Source organism: Trichosurus vulpecula, chromosome 3 (assembly GCF_011100635.1).
Source record: "Trichosurus vulpecula isolate mTriVul1 chromosome 3, mTriVul1.pri, whole genome shotgun sequence".
NCBI lineage: Eukaryota > Metazoa > Chordata > Mammalia > Diprotodontia > Phalangeridae > Trichosurus > Trichosurus vulpecula.
This window is the reverse complement of record NC_050575.1, coordinates 18,488,335-18,508,680: the sequence shown is the minus strand read 5'-3', so window position 1 is coordinate 18,508,680 and position 20,346 is coordinate 18,488,335. Positions and strand designations below refer to the sequence as shown.

The 20,346-nt window shown below is 37.2% G+C and overlaps 1 protein-coding gene across 7 annotated transcripts in view; it reads right to left on the bottom strand.

Annotated features, from left to right (window-relative positions):
- The window catches only part of MARK3 (microtubule affinity regulating kinase 3), a 140,169-nt gene that overhangs the window by 41,046 nt on the left and 78,777 nt on the right, over positions 1–20,346 (bottom strand). For all 7 annotated transcript variants that reach the window (XM_036752305.1, XM_036752306.1, XM_036752307.1 and 4 more), the window contains 5 exons: positions 4,402–4,458; positions 2,839–3,075; positions 2,535–2,654; positions 647–746; positions 277–389 (listed from right to left, as the gene is read on the bottom strand). In XM_036752305.1, coding sequence (XP_036608200.1) covers positions 277–389; positions 647–746; positions 2,535–2,654; positions 2,839–3,075; positions 4,402–4,458 — 627 coding nt within the window. The remainder of the gene's footprint in view (positions 1–276; positions 390–646; positions 747–2,534; positions 2,655–2,838; positions 3,076–4,401; positions 4,459–20,346) is intronic.

Sequence of the window (20,346 nt, the reverse complement as noted above, 5' to 3'; positions counted from 1 at the left end):
GCAAAGGGCAGAAAACAAATGCATTTATTAAATATACATCACTCCCACAGTCAGTTGATACATGAAATTGTTTTTAAATACTAATTGTAGATACGGTGTCTGTGACAACATCCAGCATTAAGAGCTATTACCTTGAAAAAGGCAGTAGCTAATAAAAAAGGACTAATAGTCATGGGACTTGGAATGACTACTTGTATATATAAAAAAAAAATTACCAAGCTAAAAAAAACACTTATAAAAGGTATCTTTAGCTTTCCTTTCTGAAATTACTCTTACCTCTGATGATTTTCTGCCCAACAACAAATACGTGGCTGTGATTTCATCATATTTCATTTTACTAAGAGATTCCTGAATTTCTTCTTGTGAATAACCCATTCCTACCATAATATCTAAAAGAAGGGCACAAGAAAGTTTATATAACAAAACATTTTGTTTCAGGATAAAATGTTCCCTTGGCTCCAAAAGACTATATATTTTCTTAAAATGAATGCATACCTGCTGCTAGTGCAGTTCATGTATGTCAGTGACATGCAATATATCTATAAGTATATAGTATAAACACACATACACACATAAACATACTCAGATAATCATTCTGGCACTGCACCCCACCCCCCACCCCCACCCCCACCCCCCACAAGATTACCTATTCTTTTCTGGTCTGAGATGTCTAGCTCTGGTTCTACGAATGGTTTAAGTTCGTCTTCCTCATGCCCTGCATTGATCCACCTGTCCTTCATGATTTGCTACAAAAAAGTGAACTATTAATTATCATTCATAACAAGAAGAGTAAAAAACAAAAACAAAATTATAGTAACACTTCAACTACTCCACTATGTATAAAGTCTCTGAATTTTAAAGTGCATTTTCAGATTTTCATTACATTAAAACTCAAAGGGAAATGCTTTATACTTTCTTAGTGTATCGTTCTCTTAAAAGACAAGTATTAGCTTCTATGAAAGGAGCTCCAAAGCCACCTGTTTTGACCAAGAATCTTATCTACAACATATGCTACAAGTGGTGATCCAGACTCTGCCTTAAGGCTTCTAGTCACGTAAAAACCACCACCTTTTAAGGCAAATGGCTTTAATTATTGGCTCTCTAACTACCTCTAGAGTGAAGCAGAACAAGCCTAACACTTCTTTAACATGACCGCCTTTCCGATATCTGAAGAAAGCTATCATATCCCCTACTCCAAGATAAAACACCCCCAGTTTCTTTCACTGGTTGCTATATGGATGATCTTAAAACTCCTTTACCACCTTGCTTATACTCTAGCTGACCAATGCTTTCTCTAAAACATGGTGTCCAGAAATGAACACAATGTACCAGATGTAGTGGGCCTACTTCCAAGTAGGACATTATGCTTCTCTAAAAACAGCCTAAGACTGGGTTAGTTTGGGCTGTTTCTTTTGGGGGACAGAGTGGGGTTTTTTTCCCTTGCTGATTTCTTCCCCTCATATAACAGGGCTGACTCCCATTGAGCTTGTATTCCACTAACTCCCCTCCCCCCTGACAATTTTCAAGTGAATTGCTGATTAACTATGTATTCCTTATATCTTATATTTGGTAAAGCTGATATTTTCTTTCTTTTTTTGGGGACAGACGGACCCAGGGCAATTGGGGTTAAGTGACCTGCCCAAGGTCACACAGCTAGTACATGTGTCAAGTGTCTGAGGCCGGATTTAAACTCAGGTCCTCCTGACTCCAGGGCCGGTGCTCTACTCACTGCACCACCTACCTGCCCTGATATTTTTTTCAACCCAAGGATAAGACTATATTTATGGCTGTTAAAATTGAGCTTACTATATCTGAAATTCAAGCCTAGTGAGATTTTTTTCCCCGATTCTGATTTAGTATCTGGGTTGGCTAGTCCACCTGGCTGTCAATTTTAAAGAGCATGGTATTTACAAATTTATCCAAGTTATTGATAAAAATATTAGATCGCACAAATCCAAGAAAAAATCCCTGGGATAATCTCCTGGAGATTGTTTTTATAGAGCGGACACTGAGCCAGTAACGAATAATCTTTAGGTGTAACCAGTTTATAACCCACCTAAACTGTACTATCGTCTAGCCCATATCTATCCAACTTTTAAGAAAAGCATGAAAGATTCTATTAAATTTTTTTAAAAACAAAAATCTAGGTAAATTTAGAGACAATGTTTCCTTGGTTCTACTATCCTATCAAGTCGTCCCATGAATGAATTTAGTTTGGCATAACCTGTTTTTGCTGAAGTCATGCAACTCTTTGTGATACACCACTGCCTTTCTTTAAATGTTCATTACTTACTCCCTTAATATTTCTAGAATACTGTAAATAATTGAAGTCAAGCTCTCTAGCCTATAATTTGCTGACTCAACTCTTCCCTTTTTAGAAAATCAGAATACATTTGCTTTTCTCTGGTCCTCTTAAATGCTTCAAGTTGAAAGTCTTCAGAAATAAATTAAGTACTTTGGACAAAGTAAGCAAAGCTCTAAAAATATTTCAAAAAATGTTCAAAGTTTCCTATGTTTTTCACATTGGCAATTACCTCTAGTGTGCCTCTTTTGGTTGGATTTAGCACCAGGAAACGTTTGAGGAGATTTTCACAATCCGTGGACATGTAGAAAGGGATTCTGTATTTCCCTCTTAATACTCTTTCTCTCAGTTCCTTTAGGGAGGTCAGATTAGAAGAGTGGCAAATCAATGACAGGTTAAAAGGACAATATATCATCACCATGATAAAATTTTACAACTATTTAGCCTACATATTTTTTTTTATTATTTTGGTGGTATTTTATAATACCACCAATTTTGGTGGAATTTAATAATAAGAATGAAATTACTTTGTATACCTTTAGGTTTTGTCCATCAAAAGGAAGAGAACCACTCACAAGAGTGTAAAGAATAACACCTAGACTCCAAACATCCACTTCAGGTCCATCGTATTTTTTGCCCTGGAAGAGTTCTGGAGCTGCATATGGGGGACTGCCACAAAATGTATCCAGTTTATTTCCAACAGTAAATTCATTACTAAAACCAAAGTCTGCTATTTTAATGTTCATATCTGCATCTAGCAATAGATTTTCAGCCTAGAAGAAAAACATTAAGGAAAAATGAGAGTCTTACTAAATAAACAGCACAATTACTAATATAAGTGATTTAAGAACTAAGCATTAATTTAGAATAAAGTTTTTTTACTGGTGATCTGCAAGTCAAGTCAACAACAAACAAATGTCTTTTAGGTGCCAGGCACTGTGGCAAATACTGAGGATACAAAGAAAAGTCAAAAAATTGCCTCTAATCTCAAGGAGCTCAAAGTCTAAAGGATAAGACAACATGCAAACAACTAAGTACAAACAACCTGTGTTGTTTCACTTGTGTCCAACTCTGTGACTTCTTTTGGGATTTTCTTGGTAAAGATACTGGAGTGTTTTGCCATTTCTGATCCCCCGATCGTTTTTCAGACGAGGAAACTGAGGCAAACAGATTAAGTGACTTGTCCAAGATCACCCAGCCAGTAGCACCTGGGGCCAGATTTGAATTTAGGTGCTCCTGACTCTAGGCCAGGTATTCTATCCACTGTGTCACCTAGCTGCCCTATAAAATACCTATAGACAAACCAACTACAGACAGGATAAATTGAAAATAATTTCAAAGGGAAGACATTCTAATGATCTAATGAAGAAGCCTTTCTAGAAAAAACAGAACATAAATCAGAATTCATGCTTTTATAAAACAAGAACCTCGATTTAAATTCATTCCACATCAGTTTAAGCCACAAACAGTAGTAAGGAAACTCTTTTGCAAGACTCTGACCAAGCACAACTGAATTTTGTTTATTCATTGACAAAACTTTAAAATATTTATTTGATTTAAGTTCAGAGTAAAGTAAAAATACTTTGAAAAAAGGTTATGGTCTTGCTATACCCATGAAGTCATACCAAATATATTTCTAATCCATTAGTCTTCAGTCTATAGAATAGGCAAAACTTAATGTGATTTACTGTCTCTCGTCTACCATGCTCTTAGGGAATTAGCTCTGGATACAGAGAAAGAATTAGCCTCTTTTAATCCTTGATGGCTCGGCTTGCAATGAAAAACAGGTACGGAAAGGATGCTAATGGTATACAGACAATAGTTTCACTTACGGGCAAGTCTTGTCAAAATGACCTGGAACAAAATAGTGACTACAAACTACACCATCACAGCATAAAATGCTTAACATCATTTCTTTTTTTTTTTTTTAACACTCTCCACTATGGCTTAAAATGATTTAAAAAATATCAACACATGAATTAAATTTCTTATTTAAAAACAAAATTTAAGAGGTAATTTACTTTTGCTTGCCAGGAAATGTAAGATATGCCAATATATTTCGTCCAGAACTTAGTCAAATATTATTTATTTCTACTTACTTTAAGATCCCTGTGAACAATACGCTTTTGGTGGCAGTACTGCACGGCTGATACTATCTGGATGGGGAAAAAAAAGGCTTGGTTAAATTATCACTGAAGATGAGGTTAGTCATTAACAAGTCAATACTTAATTTAAACATTATTACACCTTTGTAATCAGTATTTTGGCAACTCTACAAAATATTAAATTTAATATGACTTTTCTAAAAATAATATTCTCATGGATTATACTTTGGAGATGTCTAAATCTAGGTCTAATTAGATTATATCTAATCTACTGGTCAAAGTCTCTCTATACTATTCTCCTTACTCCTAAGCAAGGTTTATTACTACATCGTCTTCAAACTTCCAGTTTGATTTGAAGAGATAGTAGCTGCTTGGAGAAAGTTTGCCCTCTTTTTGACTCCAGTAATGACCTCGACTGAAGGGAAGCTAACTTGCTCAGTAACAACTAAAAACACACATCTTTGGATGTTTGGGGTTTTTGCTTGCTTGTTTTTGAGGTAATCAAGGTTAAGTAACTTGCCCAGGGTCACACAGTTGATGAGTGTTTGAGGCCAAATTTGAACTTCAGTCCTGACTCCAGGGTCAGTGCTCTATCCACTGCAGTACCTAGCTGCCCCTTTCTTTACACCTCTGTGATTCAAAACAGCTTTCTTTGCAACAATTCTGTAAGACAGGAACTGCAATGATTGTTATCCTGATTTTATAGATGAGAAAACTGAGGATCATAGAAGTAGAGTGGCCTGCGCAAGATTGGAGTCAAGTCTCCAAATAAGTCTTTGATGAGAAGTCTAGTATTCTTTGGACTAAATCATTCTGCCTTTATCCATGCCTGTAGTTTTCAGACAGGCAGCTCTAGATTGCCTAAGTTAGACTATCTATGTTATTCCTTAATTGAGAATGAACTGACTGAACTCCAGGTTTTCATTATAATTACCACATTAATGAGATTTATATTAAAAAAGAAATGGTCATAAATTAGAACGGCTATTAGAAAATCACACCAATACCTGTTGGCAAAATCAGTGTTAGATAATTTACTTTCAAAAATTTGATAAAATATACTTTTGTCTTTGGTTATCACCTATATTTCACATTCTATACCTCTCATTCCCAGACAGCCACCTTTATAATAATAAAGTAGAAAAATGGGGTAAAAATGAGCAAAACCAACTAATATACTGAAAAAAGATGAACGCTGGGATTTCTGGTTAAGATGGCCACTTGAACACAAGGCCGACTGCCCTAGTCCTACATACCTAATCCAACACAAACCTGAAATTGGTAAAGATTAAATAATAGTAATTCCAGTAAGAAACTATAATAAGTGATTTCCTCCATCCCAAAATTGCACCCAAAAAATCAATAGGAAAGTGCACAGCAAGCTTCAGCAAAGACAAGTCCTCTGGCAAAGAGCCAGATACACCTGCATCCACGAGAGCCTAGGGATCCCACTAGAAGGGGGATTCAGGGGAAGCTGGTATAGGAAGATATCTTCTGGAGGGAAAGAGAAGATATTTCAATATGCCTGTTTAACTTCCATAGAAGGGCTCAGGGGGTCCTAACACTCTGTTCTGACATGTTATAGTGGACCCTGAAGATCCAGTGCCCTGAAACTAAGTAATCTAAGGTGAGACAAAGCAGGAATGACTCCAACTACCCCCTGAAAAAGTATAGCCTAGGGCTAAATCTAGCAAGGGTACAAAGCTCCATTGAGGAGCCTGGAAAGTTAAGAAAAAGCTGGAGTTGAAATCTGGCCTCATTTAGTAGTTGTGTGACCTTGGGCAAGTCACTTAACCCATCTGTCTGTAAAATGGGAATAATCATGGTACCTACTTTGCATGGTGGTTGTGATGATCAAGTGAGAAGATATTTGTACAAAGCATTTAGCACAGTGATTACGTATTGTGCTTATCCCTCCCCTCCCCACCCTTCCCTCAGTTTCCTTTTGTTCCTGTTTCTTTCACTTACACCGCCGTCATCACCACGTATATTCTTTTCCTGGTTTTGCTCACTTCACTTTGCAGCAGTTCATAAGTCTCCCTCTTGATGCTTCTCTGCATTCATCATTCCTTTACATTCATGTTCTATTATGATTTGTTCAGCTATTTCTCCAATTAACGGACATCTACATTGTTTCCACCATTTTGCTTGAACAAAAAGGGCGGCTATAATTTGCAGTGTGTGAGGCCTCTTTTTTTTAAATCATTTACTTCCTTGAGCTGTCTGCCTAATAGTGGTGGAATCTCTGGGTCAAAGGGCACGGGCAGTTTAGTCACTTTCTTGGCCAAATTCTAAATGCTTTCCAGAATAACTGGAAAAAAGTCACAGCTTCACTAACAAAGCATTAATGTGTCACCCACTGACATATGATGTTCTTCTCAGTGTGGTATAATTAAAAATATACTGGGACTAGAAACAAAGAGACCTGGTTTCCAGTTCTGGCTCTGCCCCTTCTCTATCTGTGTGGCTATCAGTCATTTGGGGCATCAGTTCTCTTCTACGAAATAAAGGGATTAGATTAAATGATCTCTAAGATACTTCTTGATCTACAACTATGCTCTACTGGAAAATATCCATGTCAGGATATATTTTTTCTAAGTTATTTTAATTAGTAGCCACTTTTTCCTCTCCAATATCCCTGATGTGTAAATCTCAAGTCTAAGAAAAACAACCGGGAAAGTAAATCTGCAACAGAAGACATACAAAGCACTCCTAAACAAAATAATACATCAAATAATTGCTACCACCTCAACAATCATAGAGACAGTCTTGGAACCTGAACCTAAGAGCCCATAATAGTTATGCCCTATTAGATCACTAACTCTACATTCAACTTGACACTTGCAGTCATCATCACAGGGAAACGCTCCCCATGGGGAATGGACCTATCATCCTCACTACTATCAACACCAACTGCTAAACAACTGTTACCAATAGTCAGCCAAGTCCAAGAGTCCTGAGAATAGCACCGCTCTGCTATTGCAGCTCTCCAGTTCAGGGGAGCAACCCCTGTGGAGAAGAGGCCACCAGTTCAATCAAGTGCTGACCAACTGCTATCCGTAGGGTGGGCAACCCAGCCTAGCTATGCCAGAAAAGCAACCTAACAGAAAGACAGGAGGTGGCAGCACATGACAGCTAACTCAAATCACCTCTATAACCTTGACGACCACCTCAAATCGAAATGAAGATAGTCTAGGCCCAAGGGACCAGTGCATGCTTGAGCCCTTCCACATTACCAATTTAGCATGCAACATAACCTCCAAAGCCATCATCTAAGGAACCTAACCCTTATAGAGATGAGACCTGGCAAACACTTCTGCTGGTGCTACAGGCCTTGCCTCAGCAGCCAGTGTTTTCAAAGACTAGAAGAAGAAAGATACTGTCACCAAAGTCCTTGGCATTGTCAAATGGGGTCAACATAAGAAATGGATTTGGCTTTATCAAAGGAAATAACATTAAAGAACATGAAGAATTGGACACAACTGAAAAACAACAAATTACCATGTTCTGCTACTATACTTTAAGGACCATGGGGCCTTTCCAATTGAATTGTATCTGAAACCTCCTATACATGTTCTGTCCTCACAAGAATGTGAGCTCTTTGAGGGAAAGGATTGTCTTACTTTTCTAATCCCACACTAACTTTAAAAAAAATAAGTTTCTTTTTTTCCCAACTCTAAAATTTTCTACTGTATTTGTCTTCTCTCCCTCTCCTCGGAAGGCCTTCTCTTATAACAAAGAATAAAACGATAAAACAACCATTTCAGCAACATTAATGAAACAGCACAACTCTCTCACTGTAACACTCTATGCCCATAGTTCCTCACCTCTGCCAAGGAAGTACCTTCTAATATCTCCTCTTGAGGGTTAAGCCTGGTCATTTAATTTCACAGCATACAGTTTCAACCAGTCAGTGGGAATGTAATTTTCCTGGTTCTGCCTATTTCCCTCTGCATCAGTGAAATCTTTCTGTGATTCTCTGTATTCATTATTCACTATTTCTTGCAGTCTGTTACTGTTTAGTCATTCTCCAATTGACTTTAGCCTCCAGTTCTTTGCTCCTGTGAAAAGTGCGACTAATAACTATTTTGTTTTATCTGTAGTCTTTCTATCATTCATTTCCTTGGGCTTCACGTCTAGTAGGAGAATCTCTAGGTCACGGTATAGACATGTTAGCCAATTTCTTGGCGTAATTCTAAATTGCTTTCCACAATGGGTTATATGAATTTACAACTCTTACCAATAACTCTTTATACAGCCTATACCTCCACAGGGGGCTTTTAAATACCCATAATTAACAGAACATTAAGAGAAAACAGTCTTGCTTAGACTAGGGCTTTGCCTCAGTATGAAAGACGAAGAGAACTTGAACAGGGTTCAACACAGGAATGACTCTTGACTTGGGTCTTTACAATGTAGTATCATTATTTTATCTCAAGTGAATTTCTAGAATGTTAGTCACAGTCATAGTCAATTATAGGTACAGGCATTCCAAAACCAAACATTCATTTATTCAACACTCAGTGAATGCCTACATGAGAAGCACTATGGAGAATGTAAAGATTAATCTGACAGTCTTTATCCTCATTGAATTTATAATCTAGAAGATATACAAGTAATTACAATACAAGGAAAAACTTGATGTGAAGAAGATATATGAAGTACTATGGGGTTAAGGACAAATGTATTTCTTTTCTGAACCTGGTTCTTCATCTGTAAAATGAGGGGATAAGAAAGACAATCTATAATGACATTTCCAACTTTAAACCCAGAATTTTGTTGGGGATGAAAGGCAGAATCAAAGAAGGCTTCATTGAAGAGATTTCATTTTAGCTAAACTTTGAAGAATGAGTCAGATTTCTGTACCCTGTGAGAGAAAGGAAGAAAGGAGGACCAGGGGAAAAAAGAGAAGGAATTTTAGGTGAAGGGAATAGAATGAGCAAAGTCACAGAAGTTGGAAACTTAGTATGTGGTTAAAAGTGGCATCTAGTTCAATAGTGCTAGAGGTGTGGTCCAGGGACCCTTAGAGATTCCCAAGATCCACTCAGGGGATCCACAAGGTCAAACATTTTAATCTCTAACACAGTAAATCCTGACAGATATACACAAACAAAATATCTTTCAGGGGAGAAAATTTAATAATTTTTAAGAGAACAAAGGGGTTCTGAAACTAAAAAATTTGAGAACCACCAGGATAAAGCATAGAGTACAGAAACAATTGGTAGAATATTAAAAGATCACATTGGAAGGTCTTGGAAGGGCTTGACTGCAATGTCAAAGAGCATGGATTTCATTTTACCTGCTACTGGGAACTACTCAAAGTTTCTGTATTTCTGACCTCATCGTTCAGAACTGCTACCTGCAAGTTGACAAATCTGAAAAGTTCTCTTCATCTGACATTTGATCACCTTCTTCTCTCTTGTGTTTTTCCTGACACTTCTCTTGTGATTCTTCCTCTCTGATCCTTTAAGTCTCCACTGCTGGCTTACTATCCATAAGAATTACATTGCCCTACTCCCCACTCATAACTGTGATCCCCAAAGCTCTGTTGTAACCTCTCTTCTCTAGTGCCCTTATTAGCTCCAGTGGGTTTAATGATCATCTTGATTCAGAAGACTCACAGATCTATATATTCAGACCCAATCTCTTCCTTTTCAATCCCATATCACCAATTACCTATAGCCCTGCAGACATCTTATTTAACATGTCTAAATGGAAATCACTGTATTTCTACTTAAACTCATCCTTCATCCAAATTTCTCTATTTCTGCCAAAGGCATCATCATCTTTCTAAGCTCAAAGGTTCCTAACTTCAGCATTATGCTAGGCACTTCCATCTCCTTAACCCTACATTTTCAATCAGTTGCCAAATCTTGTCATCTATCTCCACAAAACCTCTGCATCTTAAAGCTTTCTCCCTTGTCATACAGACTACACTTTAGTTCTGGCCCTCACCATCTTCTGTCTATACTATTTTAAAAGCCTTATAAAATGCTCTCCCTGCCTCAAACTGCCCCTTATTCCAATTCACCCTCCACAAACCTATCAAAATTATTTCCTTTCATGCACAAGTATAACCACACCATTACTGTACTTGGACTCAATACTGAAGCCTCCCTCCCTATTGCCTTTAGAATCAAATATAAATTTGTTTGGCTTTTAAAGTCCCTCATAACCTAGTTCTATCTTTGCAGACTCATTAGGCATCACTACCTTTCTCTGTTCCTAACAAATGGCACCCTATCTCTCCATCTGTGCCTTTGAACTGGTGGTTTCCCTGCCCAGGATGTGACCTTTTCACACTCAGCCTCATAGAGTGCCTAGTTTTAAGATGCAGTTTAAGCACTACCTTCCATACCAACTGATAACGTTCTATCATCTTATATTTAACTACCTTGTATTCATTCTGTGTATACAAGGGGTCTCAAAAAGGTTAGGTTGCTCAGTAGATAGCGAGCCGGGCCTGCAGTCAGGAAGAAATGTGTTCAAATCCCACCTCAAACACTTCCTAGCTGTACGACCCTGGGCAAATCATTTAACCTGTTTGCCTTAAGCCACTCCAGTGTCTTTACCAAGAAAATCCCACGGACAGCACTGGCAGGCTATGGCACACAGTGTCACAAAGAGTCAGACACAGCTAAAAGACTGAACCAGAACAAAAGCTTTGGGGCAGTCTGAGCTTAAAAAGTAAAGTTTTAATTACTTAAAACTGCACCAAAGCTTTCTGGGACATCCTGTATGTGTATCTCTCTGCCAATGTATGTTAGTCTTGAGAGTAGTGTTGCATCCTTTCTATTTATATCTCTAGTACTTAGAAAAGTGACTGGCACTGAAGTGCTTGTGGAGGAGCATCAACGCAATCATCATTGGTGATAGGAAAGCAATATCAACATTGCTCTGAAAAACAAAATGCCTGCAAAGGGGTTTAGAGGGGAATAAAATGGAGAAAGAAAAAGAAAAAGTTTATCGTATAAGTCACAGACAAAGAATGAGAGAAAACTGAAAGACGGGGCAATTGCAGAGCAATACTCTTAACTCAAAGATAAGTGGGGAGAAGAGCCAAATCTTCAAAAAATGTACAAAGAGAACAATATAAAATGTAGGAAGTGTCTTTTAAAAGGATGTTATAATGTGTATTAAGACTGAAACAAGAAAAATATTCATGAAATAAAGAAAACTTTATTGCCTTTTAATAATGAATAATTAACTGAAATGGGGTTGATGGTAGGGACTGAAATCACTTATAAAAAGAAAAAGGGTTTAGGAATGATTTATTAAAATCTAACCCAACAATATTAGTGTACTTACAAGAAGCACATCAAATACAGAATGCTAGAAGGCAGTGTTTCTCAAACTTTTTGGTCTCAGAACTCCTTTGCACTCTTAAAAGATTACTGAGGACCCCAAGAGCTTTTGTTTGTGTGTTATGTCTTTTAATATTTACCACATCAGAAATTCAAAGTTAAAATGTTAAAATATTTAATAATCTAAAATAATAACATACCAATTACATGTTAACATGAATAATGAACACATTAATAATGAAAAATAACAATTGCTCTTTTGGTTGACAAAAATCTGATCTCACAAATAAAAATAGTTTGGACTTCACAAACACCTTGAAAGTATCTCAGAGATTCTTGAGGGTCCATGGATGACACTGAACCACTGATACAAGGAATTGAAAAAAAAAAATCCTAAGAATAAGATGCATTCTTTAACATATAGTGGTCAAAGGATAGGAACATCCAGTTCTTGAAGTGAATACAAATACTCAATAATTATCTAAAATTGTTTAGGTTCTCTAACAATCAAAGAAAATTTTAATTAAAACAACTCTGATATGATCTTCCGCTCATTAAATTGGCAAGAATCACAAAATTCCAAGCTGATGGGGATATGGGGAAATATGTACATGATTATACTATATTTTTAAAAAAAATTTAAAATTTTTTTTTTACCAGAACATAAATACAGAATAAAGAAACAAAAACATATCATAAACTTAAATACAAAATAAGAAAAAAAAAGCATGTCACGTGCATAGCAGAACATAAGATTCAAAATATGTAACAATAAGTTTTCATTTCAAGAAACCCTGTATAAGTAACACACCTTGTGTTGAGAATTGTCCACAATTTCTTTGCTTCCTTGTTCTTTTGTTCTCTGTGCACTTGCATCCCTCCCCTATCCTCCCATTCCTATTAATCTAAACACCCTTTACCTATTCCCTCATTCTCCCCTCTAAAAGTCCCTCCCTTGTCCTCTCCCCCCTCACTATACCCCTACCATTTTATTTCTTCTAAATTTAGAAGACTTTTATATTCTTCTAAATATATATGTATTATTCCCTCTTAAACCCATTCCTGATGAAAGTAGGTTACCAGAACTACCAGTCCTCCTCCCCCACCCTAAATCCTCTGTATCCTTTCTTCCTCTTGCACCACTTTTATATAAAAGTTACTTTTTTTTGGCTGTCTCTAAATGGTTTTACTTTCAGGTTTATCCCCCTTTCTTATGAACTCGACAATTATTAATAAGAATCTTAGACATACAGTTTGTTATATAAAAGGTTAACAGTCTGTCCTTACGAATCCCTTATAGTCAGTCTTTGGCATGTACCTTATGTTTCTCTTGGTTCTTCTTGCATGTTAAATCTTCTATTAAGTTGAGGATTTTTTTTTAACAAAGTCTTGAAAGTCTGAGGGTTTGTTGAATGTCCATTTTTTAAAAATTCAAGATAATACTTAAATTTGAAGGGTATGATGTTTTTGGCTGGAGTCCCAGGTCTTTTGCTCTGATATATTGTGTTCCAAGACCTGTGGTCCTTTAATGTCTCTGCTGCTAGGTCTTGTGTAATTCTAATTGTGGCACCATCATGTTTAAATTGTTTTAATCTTGATGCTTTTAATAGTTTATCCTCGATCTATGCATTTTGGAATTTGACTATGATATTCCTATGAGTTTTCCTCTTAGGATCTCTTTTAAATTGTGTCCAACGGATTTTCTCTATTTCTACTCCCCTGCCTTGTTCTGATGCTTCGGGACAATTTTACTTAATTATTTCTTGTATTATTGTATCAAGATTCTTTTTTTGATCATGACTTTCAGTTACTCTGATTATTTTTCTATTTTCTCTTCTTGAGCTATTCTCCTTATAAGATGTTTCACTTTCTCTTCTATTTTTCATTATTCATGTTTTGTTTAATTATTTCTTGATCTCTCATAATTTCACTGGCTTCACTTTGCCCAATTCTAATTTTCAAGGTGTCATTTTTCTCCTTGAGATTCTGTATCTCCTTTTCTAATTGGTTGACTCTCCTTTCATAGCCTTCTTGTTTTTCTTGGATTTTTTTTTCAGTTTTTCCTCCATCTCTGATGTTTGATTTTTAAAGATCTCCTATAAATTCTTTTTGGGCAAGTGACCATTTGACATTGCTCTTTGGGGGTTTCTTTACTTCAATACCCTCCTCTGAAGATGAACCCTGGACATCTGTATTCCCATAACAGGTTTCTATGGTTGGATTCTTTCTCCTTTGCCTGAGCATTTTTTGTGGTAATGACTTGATTTTTGTAATCACCTCTGGCCCTGGCGTATGGGAAATGGTGCCTCTTGCCCCAGATCTTCGGTTCTCCCCTCTAGCCTGGAACCAAAGTCAAACCTGCAACCTCCTGTAAGTGCCCACAGCTAGGGGCTTTCTGTCGCACTGCTTCTGCACCCACCAGGCGTGTGCTGGTTCCTTCTTGCCCCCACTGCTCTTTGCAGCACAGCTGGGTCTGGCGTTCCTCATCAACAGAAGTTCCCTCAATCTTCCTAGGCTCAAACGCAGGACCTCGACACACTATCCCACACAAAGTTCCAGTGGCTGGGGCTGAGGCAGGAGCTCAAACCAACTAGCCCCAGGACTTGCCCTGTGTTGTTAAAACGGAACCTAGCCTGGAGGTGCTTACTCCTCATAGGGACCAAACCTGGTCCTGGGATGTTTCTTCAGATCTTCTCGAACTGTCCCAGGAAGATCCTGGTTGTGCCCCTATTCTTCTTGGTCTCCACCCGCACTCTGTTTCCTCTAAGGTGCTACTGTACCTCTTCTGTGGGGGAAAACCTTGAGAGCTTGGGATTTTCTGACCTACTCCGCCACCTTCCCAGAATCCTCTCCCTATACTACAATAATAATGATAACGATATCTAATATCCACGCAGCATTTACCGTGCTAAGTGCTTTACAGTTCTCTTATTTGATCTTCACAACAATCAATTATTACCCCCGTTCTACAGATGAGGAAACTGAGGCAAACAAGGTTAAGTGACTTGCGCAGGGTCACATGGTTAGTAAGTATCTGAGATGAACTCAGGTCTTTGTTACTCCAGGGCCTCATTAACTGTCTCATCATTGAAACTGGGTAGTTTTATAATCTTTGCACAAAGTATGAACTTTAAAAACACTAGCTGAATTTGTTGAAAGCAATATAGAATTATATAATAAGAGCTACAAAAATGTTAGAATCTACAAAAAGTGTTGGCTCAGTGATCCCTCTCTTAGGAAGGAGCATGGCTGAAGAGGCTATTGGCATGTAAGACTTTCTTCTTTGAAGACAAATTTCAAGTACCATCTTTCCTACAAATCTTGCTCCCTCCCATTTTTGCAGTGGATGGAAAGTTTAATTGGAGTCAACAAATACATATGGCAGCCAAAAAAAAAAAAAAAAGGATAATGTGATCATAGGATGGATTAAGATAGACATGACATCTAGGGCTAAGGTGATGATAGTTCTGGCCATGTCCTGTCAGACCTCATCTATAATTTTGTGCTCAGTTCTGAATACCACATTTTAAGAAGGATATTAACAAGTAAGAGAGTATCCAAAAGAAGGCATCCGGGACAGTAAAGAGCTTCCAAATAACGTCATAAGAGGATCAATTTAAGGAAATGAGTACATTCAGCTTGCAAAAGAATACTTGGAGAAAACAGGTTAATTATTTTCAATTATTTGAAAAGCCATCATACGTAGATATCTCATACACTTCTGAATTCAACGTGTCCAATAAAGAATTCATCATCTTCTCCCCTAAACACATGCCTCCTCCTCATTTTTTGGTATTTATATAGTATTTAATTATTTCCCAGTTGCATGTAAAAACAATTTAACATTTGTTTTTAAAAACTTTTGAGTACCAAATTCTCTCCCTTCTCCCTCCCCACCCCTACCCCCTCATTGAGAAGGCAAGCAATTCCACATAGGTTATATATGTGTAGTCATGCAAAACATATCCATATGTTGTGAAAGAACATAGACAAAAAAAAAAACCTCAAGAAAAATAGGAGTAAAAAAAGTATGCTTCAATCTGTATTCAGACACCATCAGTTATTTCTCTGGGGATGGATAGCATTGCTCTGTCCCATTTTTAAGTGTCTTCCTCCCCCTAACTTGTACTTGTTCCATATATATTTTTTCCGCTACCACCCCTTACAATCATGTATGTATCCCTCAACAGAATGTAAACTCCTTGAAAGGATTATTTTTTTATTTGTATCACTAGTGCCTAGTATAGTGCTTCACCTTTATCAAGAGTTTATAAATAATGCTTATTTATATATATGCTTATTGATTAAATATGCATTTCTATCAAGTATTTCTTATTTTTGCCAATCCCTCCAATTTCTATAATTCTCTGGTAACATCCTTTACAAGGTTTCTCTTTCATTCTTCATTGGTAGCATACTGCAGCCTATCTGCGCCCACTATGCATGTTTCCAACTGTCTTCGTGGTAACTCTAACTTTACTTCTTGAGATGACATTATTCTAGACATTTCATTCAAATAGTTGTTCCATTGCTGGGACTTTGTTTAAAGGTTATTATGAGATAACAGATTTAGGGAGGAAAAGGGCCACAAAAGTCTAGTTCAATTATCTCATTTTTTTTTTTCAAATATCTCATTTTAAAGTGGAGGAAACTGAGGTTCAAGGAAGTTAAGCGACTTGTTGCAGGTCAACCAAGCAATAAGTATCAGATTCAGTATTTGAACTGACGTCTTCTGACTACAGACTTGCACTGTGCATCCGATAGGAGTTTTCATTAAAAGCAATCCATAATAGTTCTTTGAGGAAATCTGAACTGCTCTCTTCCTCTTATTTAACTGTGGGGCTGCTTCACCGTCCGTGATAAATATATTTAAGAACAAATTTCAACGGGCTGTGCCTACAAGTGAAAACTGCAGTCTAGACAATAGGTATTGTACATTCACCCGGACCTCTCTGTGTAGATAGTTGGACTTCATTCTTTTGAGTCAATACTAGTTTCATTTTAAAGGTTCTGCAATATTCTTGGGCTTGATGCAGTCTGCACATAAAGAGAAACACCTGGAGGACGTCATCATGTCCACCTCCCTGAACTAATTCAACAACAGTAGTAAATACCCGAGGCAGATTGATATTTTTCTGTTTTACACTTCACATCATAGTTAGAAACAGAGGCTCAGAATCAGAAAGTGATCCTATGTATTATCTCATAAAGAACATTTTATGACTTTAGATACAAGCATGAAAGACACCTTCTTGGAGGAGAGACTTCAAGACAGCATTTTGCCTTAATGGATCAAACTTTTTTTTCGTAGTCAACAAACAAGAACAGTGGAATTTCTTATTCTTTAAATCTTTTAGTTGGTACTGTAAAAATGTGATGTGCTACGGGCTATTACTTGTTAAAGAGTGTTTGTTCCCTTCTCATACCTTTACCAAAGATTTCAATGTGTCTACATCATTCTCATAAAATTTCTGTAGACCTGAAAGTATGCAAATGGAACAGAATCAGTAGTTACAACATTATCTCAGAGAAGGTTTTTTTTTTTAAATAAGGTCTAAGACTTTTCTAAGCCTTTGGCTTGGAGAACTGATCCTTCAATCCCTTAAAATTATATCATCTCTAGTATGGACCTCTCCTTTCTGCATAATTAATTGGCCTACTCCTGTTGTTAATCCTGTGGTTTTTTTTTCCCTTTAGAACTATTTCTATTTTCTCACACAGTATGTTAAAAGACTGACACTCAAGTCCAGATATGGTGGGCTCCGCTGCAATTGAATGTTGAAAATTCTTTACAGATCTTTTCCATTTTTATTTTTTGCCTTCCTATTCCAGTTTCATTCTCAATTGCCTTTCAATGATTTTAACTGTCTTTCATCAAGCCTTTTGTAACTTTTTTCTCTTCAGCCCTGTCCCACCCTCCACGTTAGTCTTTTTACACAACACTCATCAGCCATATACTCTGCAATCCTGTGACACTGGACTCCTTGCTGTTCCTTCACAACACAGTCCACATTTTCAAGCTCCAAGTATGTTTGCTGGTGATATTCCATGCCTAGAATGCTCTCTCTTCTCATCTGTACTACCTGGGTTCCTGGCTTCCTTCAAGTCCCAGATGAAGTTTTTTCCACTCTCTCTTAATTTTAATGCCTTCTCTCTTGATTACTTCCAACTCCTGTATATAGCTCGTTTGTACAGAATCATTTGCATGTTGTTTCTCCCATTATGCTACAAATTACTTGAGAGTAGGGTCTGTCTTTCACTTTCAGCACAGTCCTAGGCACACAGTATGAGCCTGAATGCTTACTGACCAGAGGCAGTACTATTCATAATTTTCTAACCACGACCTTCCTCCATATGAACTTTCCAATGAATTTGTCCTCTTTCCACCTGGCAAGGAGAGGGAATGTGTGCTCGCTGATGAAGTTGAAAGGCTTTTTTGGCTTCCTCCCTGCGGCAACTGATTTATTTTGCTTCAACATCCTGAGGAAAGAATACTGGTCTGTGCTGATAGTTGCTGTTTTCTCTATCTCTTATTTTTCAGCATCAACACCTTCTCTAAATCGGTCAAGAGAAAGCTGCTTTAATTATAGTATATTACCACCTCACGTTTATTCTCTATTCTACAGTGACACTCATTTTTTGATCTTTGCTCAAACACACCAGTAGTTTGTAAACAGCTGAATCAGAAATAATTGTTTCTCAGAAATAATAAAAACATCACTAAACTGTTGTTTCTTGTCAAAATATAAGCATTTTTATTTTTCATGGTGGTAGTCTTATGAATGTTTATCATGAACACTGCAATGTGAAACGATCAAATACTCTATTATATATTTCATATTGATATAGACTCCACAATAAAACCAAATTAACCAACTCCTTTATTCTTCTTTCCAAAGAGAACCTGTGGATCCACCTTCCATTCAAGGAGGATTTCCTTTGTCTTCTGGTTTTACTTACAGGGAGGTAGTTGGTCAATATTGATATCAATACTGAGTTCTTCCAATAATGTTTACCTAGTAACTAGACAAGGATCTTTAAGTGTCAAGCATCAGATAAGCTAATGTTGATATATTATAAAACTGATTCTTAGTATCTCCTGCCCATTTTTCTAACCATTTGAAGTAGAAGTAGAAGCAGAAGGGGCCGTTTTGTATTTTTTCTTGTTTAATAGATTGCCATGGTTAAAGAATTCATTGCCAAGTGTCAAGCCTATTGCCAATGAGCCTCTCTACTTATGTAGACCGGCCTCTGGAAAACAGGCAAAGTCTGTTGCCAAGATGGTATTCAAAGACCTTGTTGGCAGATCTTGACCTCCACTGGTTCAGCTTTTGAAGATTGAGAACAAACCTTGCAGAAAAATTGTAAAGGTGGGCCAATAAGAAAAAGGGGCCAATAAAAGAGATGAAGCAATCAGAAAAGTAACAGAAGAGGCATAACAGCAATGTTATAGAATCCAAAGGAAGAAAGAATATCACGGAGAAAATGGTAGTTCAATGGTATCAAATACCATAGAAAGAGCACTGATGGGAAAAAAAAAAAAAGCCATGCGCGATGGCAATTAGTAGTTATTGGTGACTCTCAAATTCAGCACAGTTTTGGGGACTGAACAGCAAGAAAGTATTAGAGAAGTAGAGGTAGGCAATGTAAACTAATGGTGTCAAATTGAAAAAGAAATGGGCCAGGGCACAAACCATGCATAAGATCCCTGCTGCAGGCTGTATGCTGACTTACAAAAGCACATGCTTATATAATTCTTTTTTTTTTTAATTGATACATCAGATAGGAACTACATTTTAATCCGGTTTGGCATGTTAGGGGCATAATGCTGCCAGTGGGCCAAGTTTTTGACACCTCTTGTGTAAACTTTTCTTCGGTAAATTTTGCTATGTGTGGAAGGAAAGAGAAAAATAAATGATGGATTGAGAAGATAGCAGGGTTAAGGGAGGGGTTAAGGGAAGTCTTTAGGGAGGCAGGGGTGGAGAGAGGAATAATTTGTAAACGTAGATGGAGTGCAAGAGAGGAAGAGACCGAAGATGTGAGTGACAGAACAAGGTTACAGAGAGGATAGGAATATGTTTAGGCTTGGAAAGTAGTATTTTGGTTTAATAATAACCTGTATTTTACTTAACAAGAAAGCTAGAGTTGAGTGAAGACTGTTATATAACTCTTTAAACTCAAGGAAAAAAATGGGGGAAGGGGAAGACATACAGCTCTTTTTTACTTTAGAAATAAACTTGTTAGGTTTCAGTGTTATCATTTACAAATTTGTATGCAGACTTGGTCCCCCGCGCCCTCCCCCCCACCCCAATTTCACTTCAAGGAACAGAAAAGGCACCTAGGAGTTGCTAAATGTCAACAAGAGGCCCCAGAAGGTCACAGGAATGTCAAGTTATCCGGGACCAGGTCAGTATAACCCAAATCCAACTGAGGCAGTGAATACTCAAGCATAGCAAGAATATTACAGGAGGACATCAAGTATGCTTTCCAAAGGCTGGAACTGGTATGTGTAGGACTATGTTATTGTATTTCAAATGATAACATAACTAGAATAAATAAGAACAGAAATAGGACACGATGAATGATTGTTTTGAGTGGCATTTGGGGTGGGGTAAGATAAGCTTTAGTGAATATA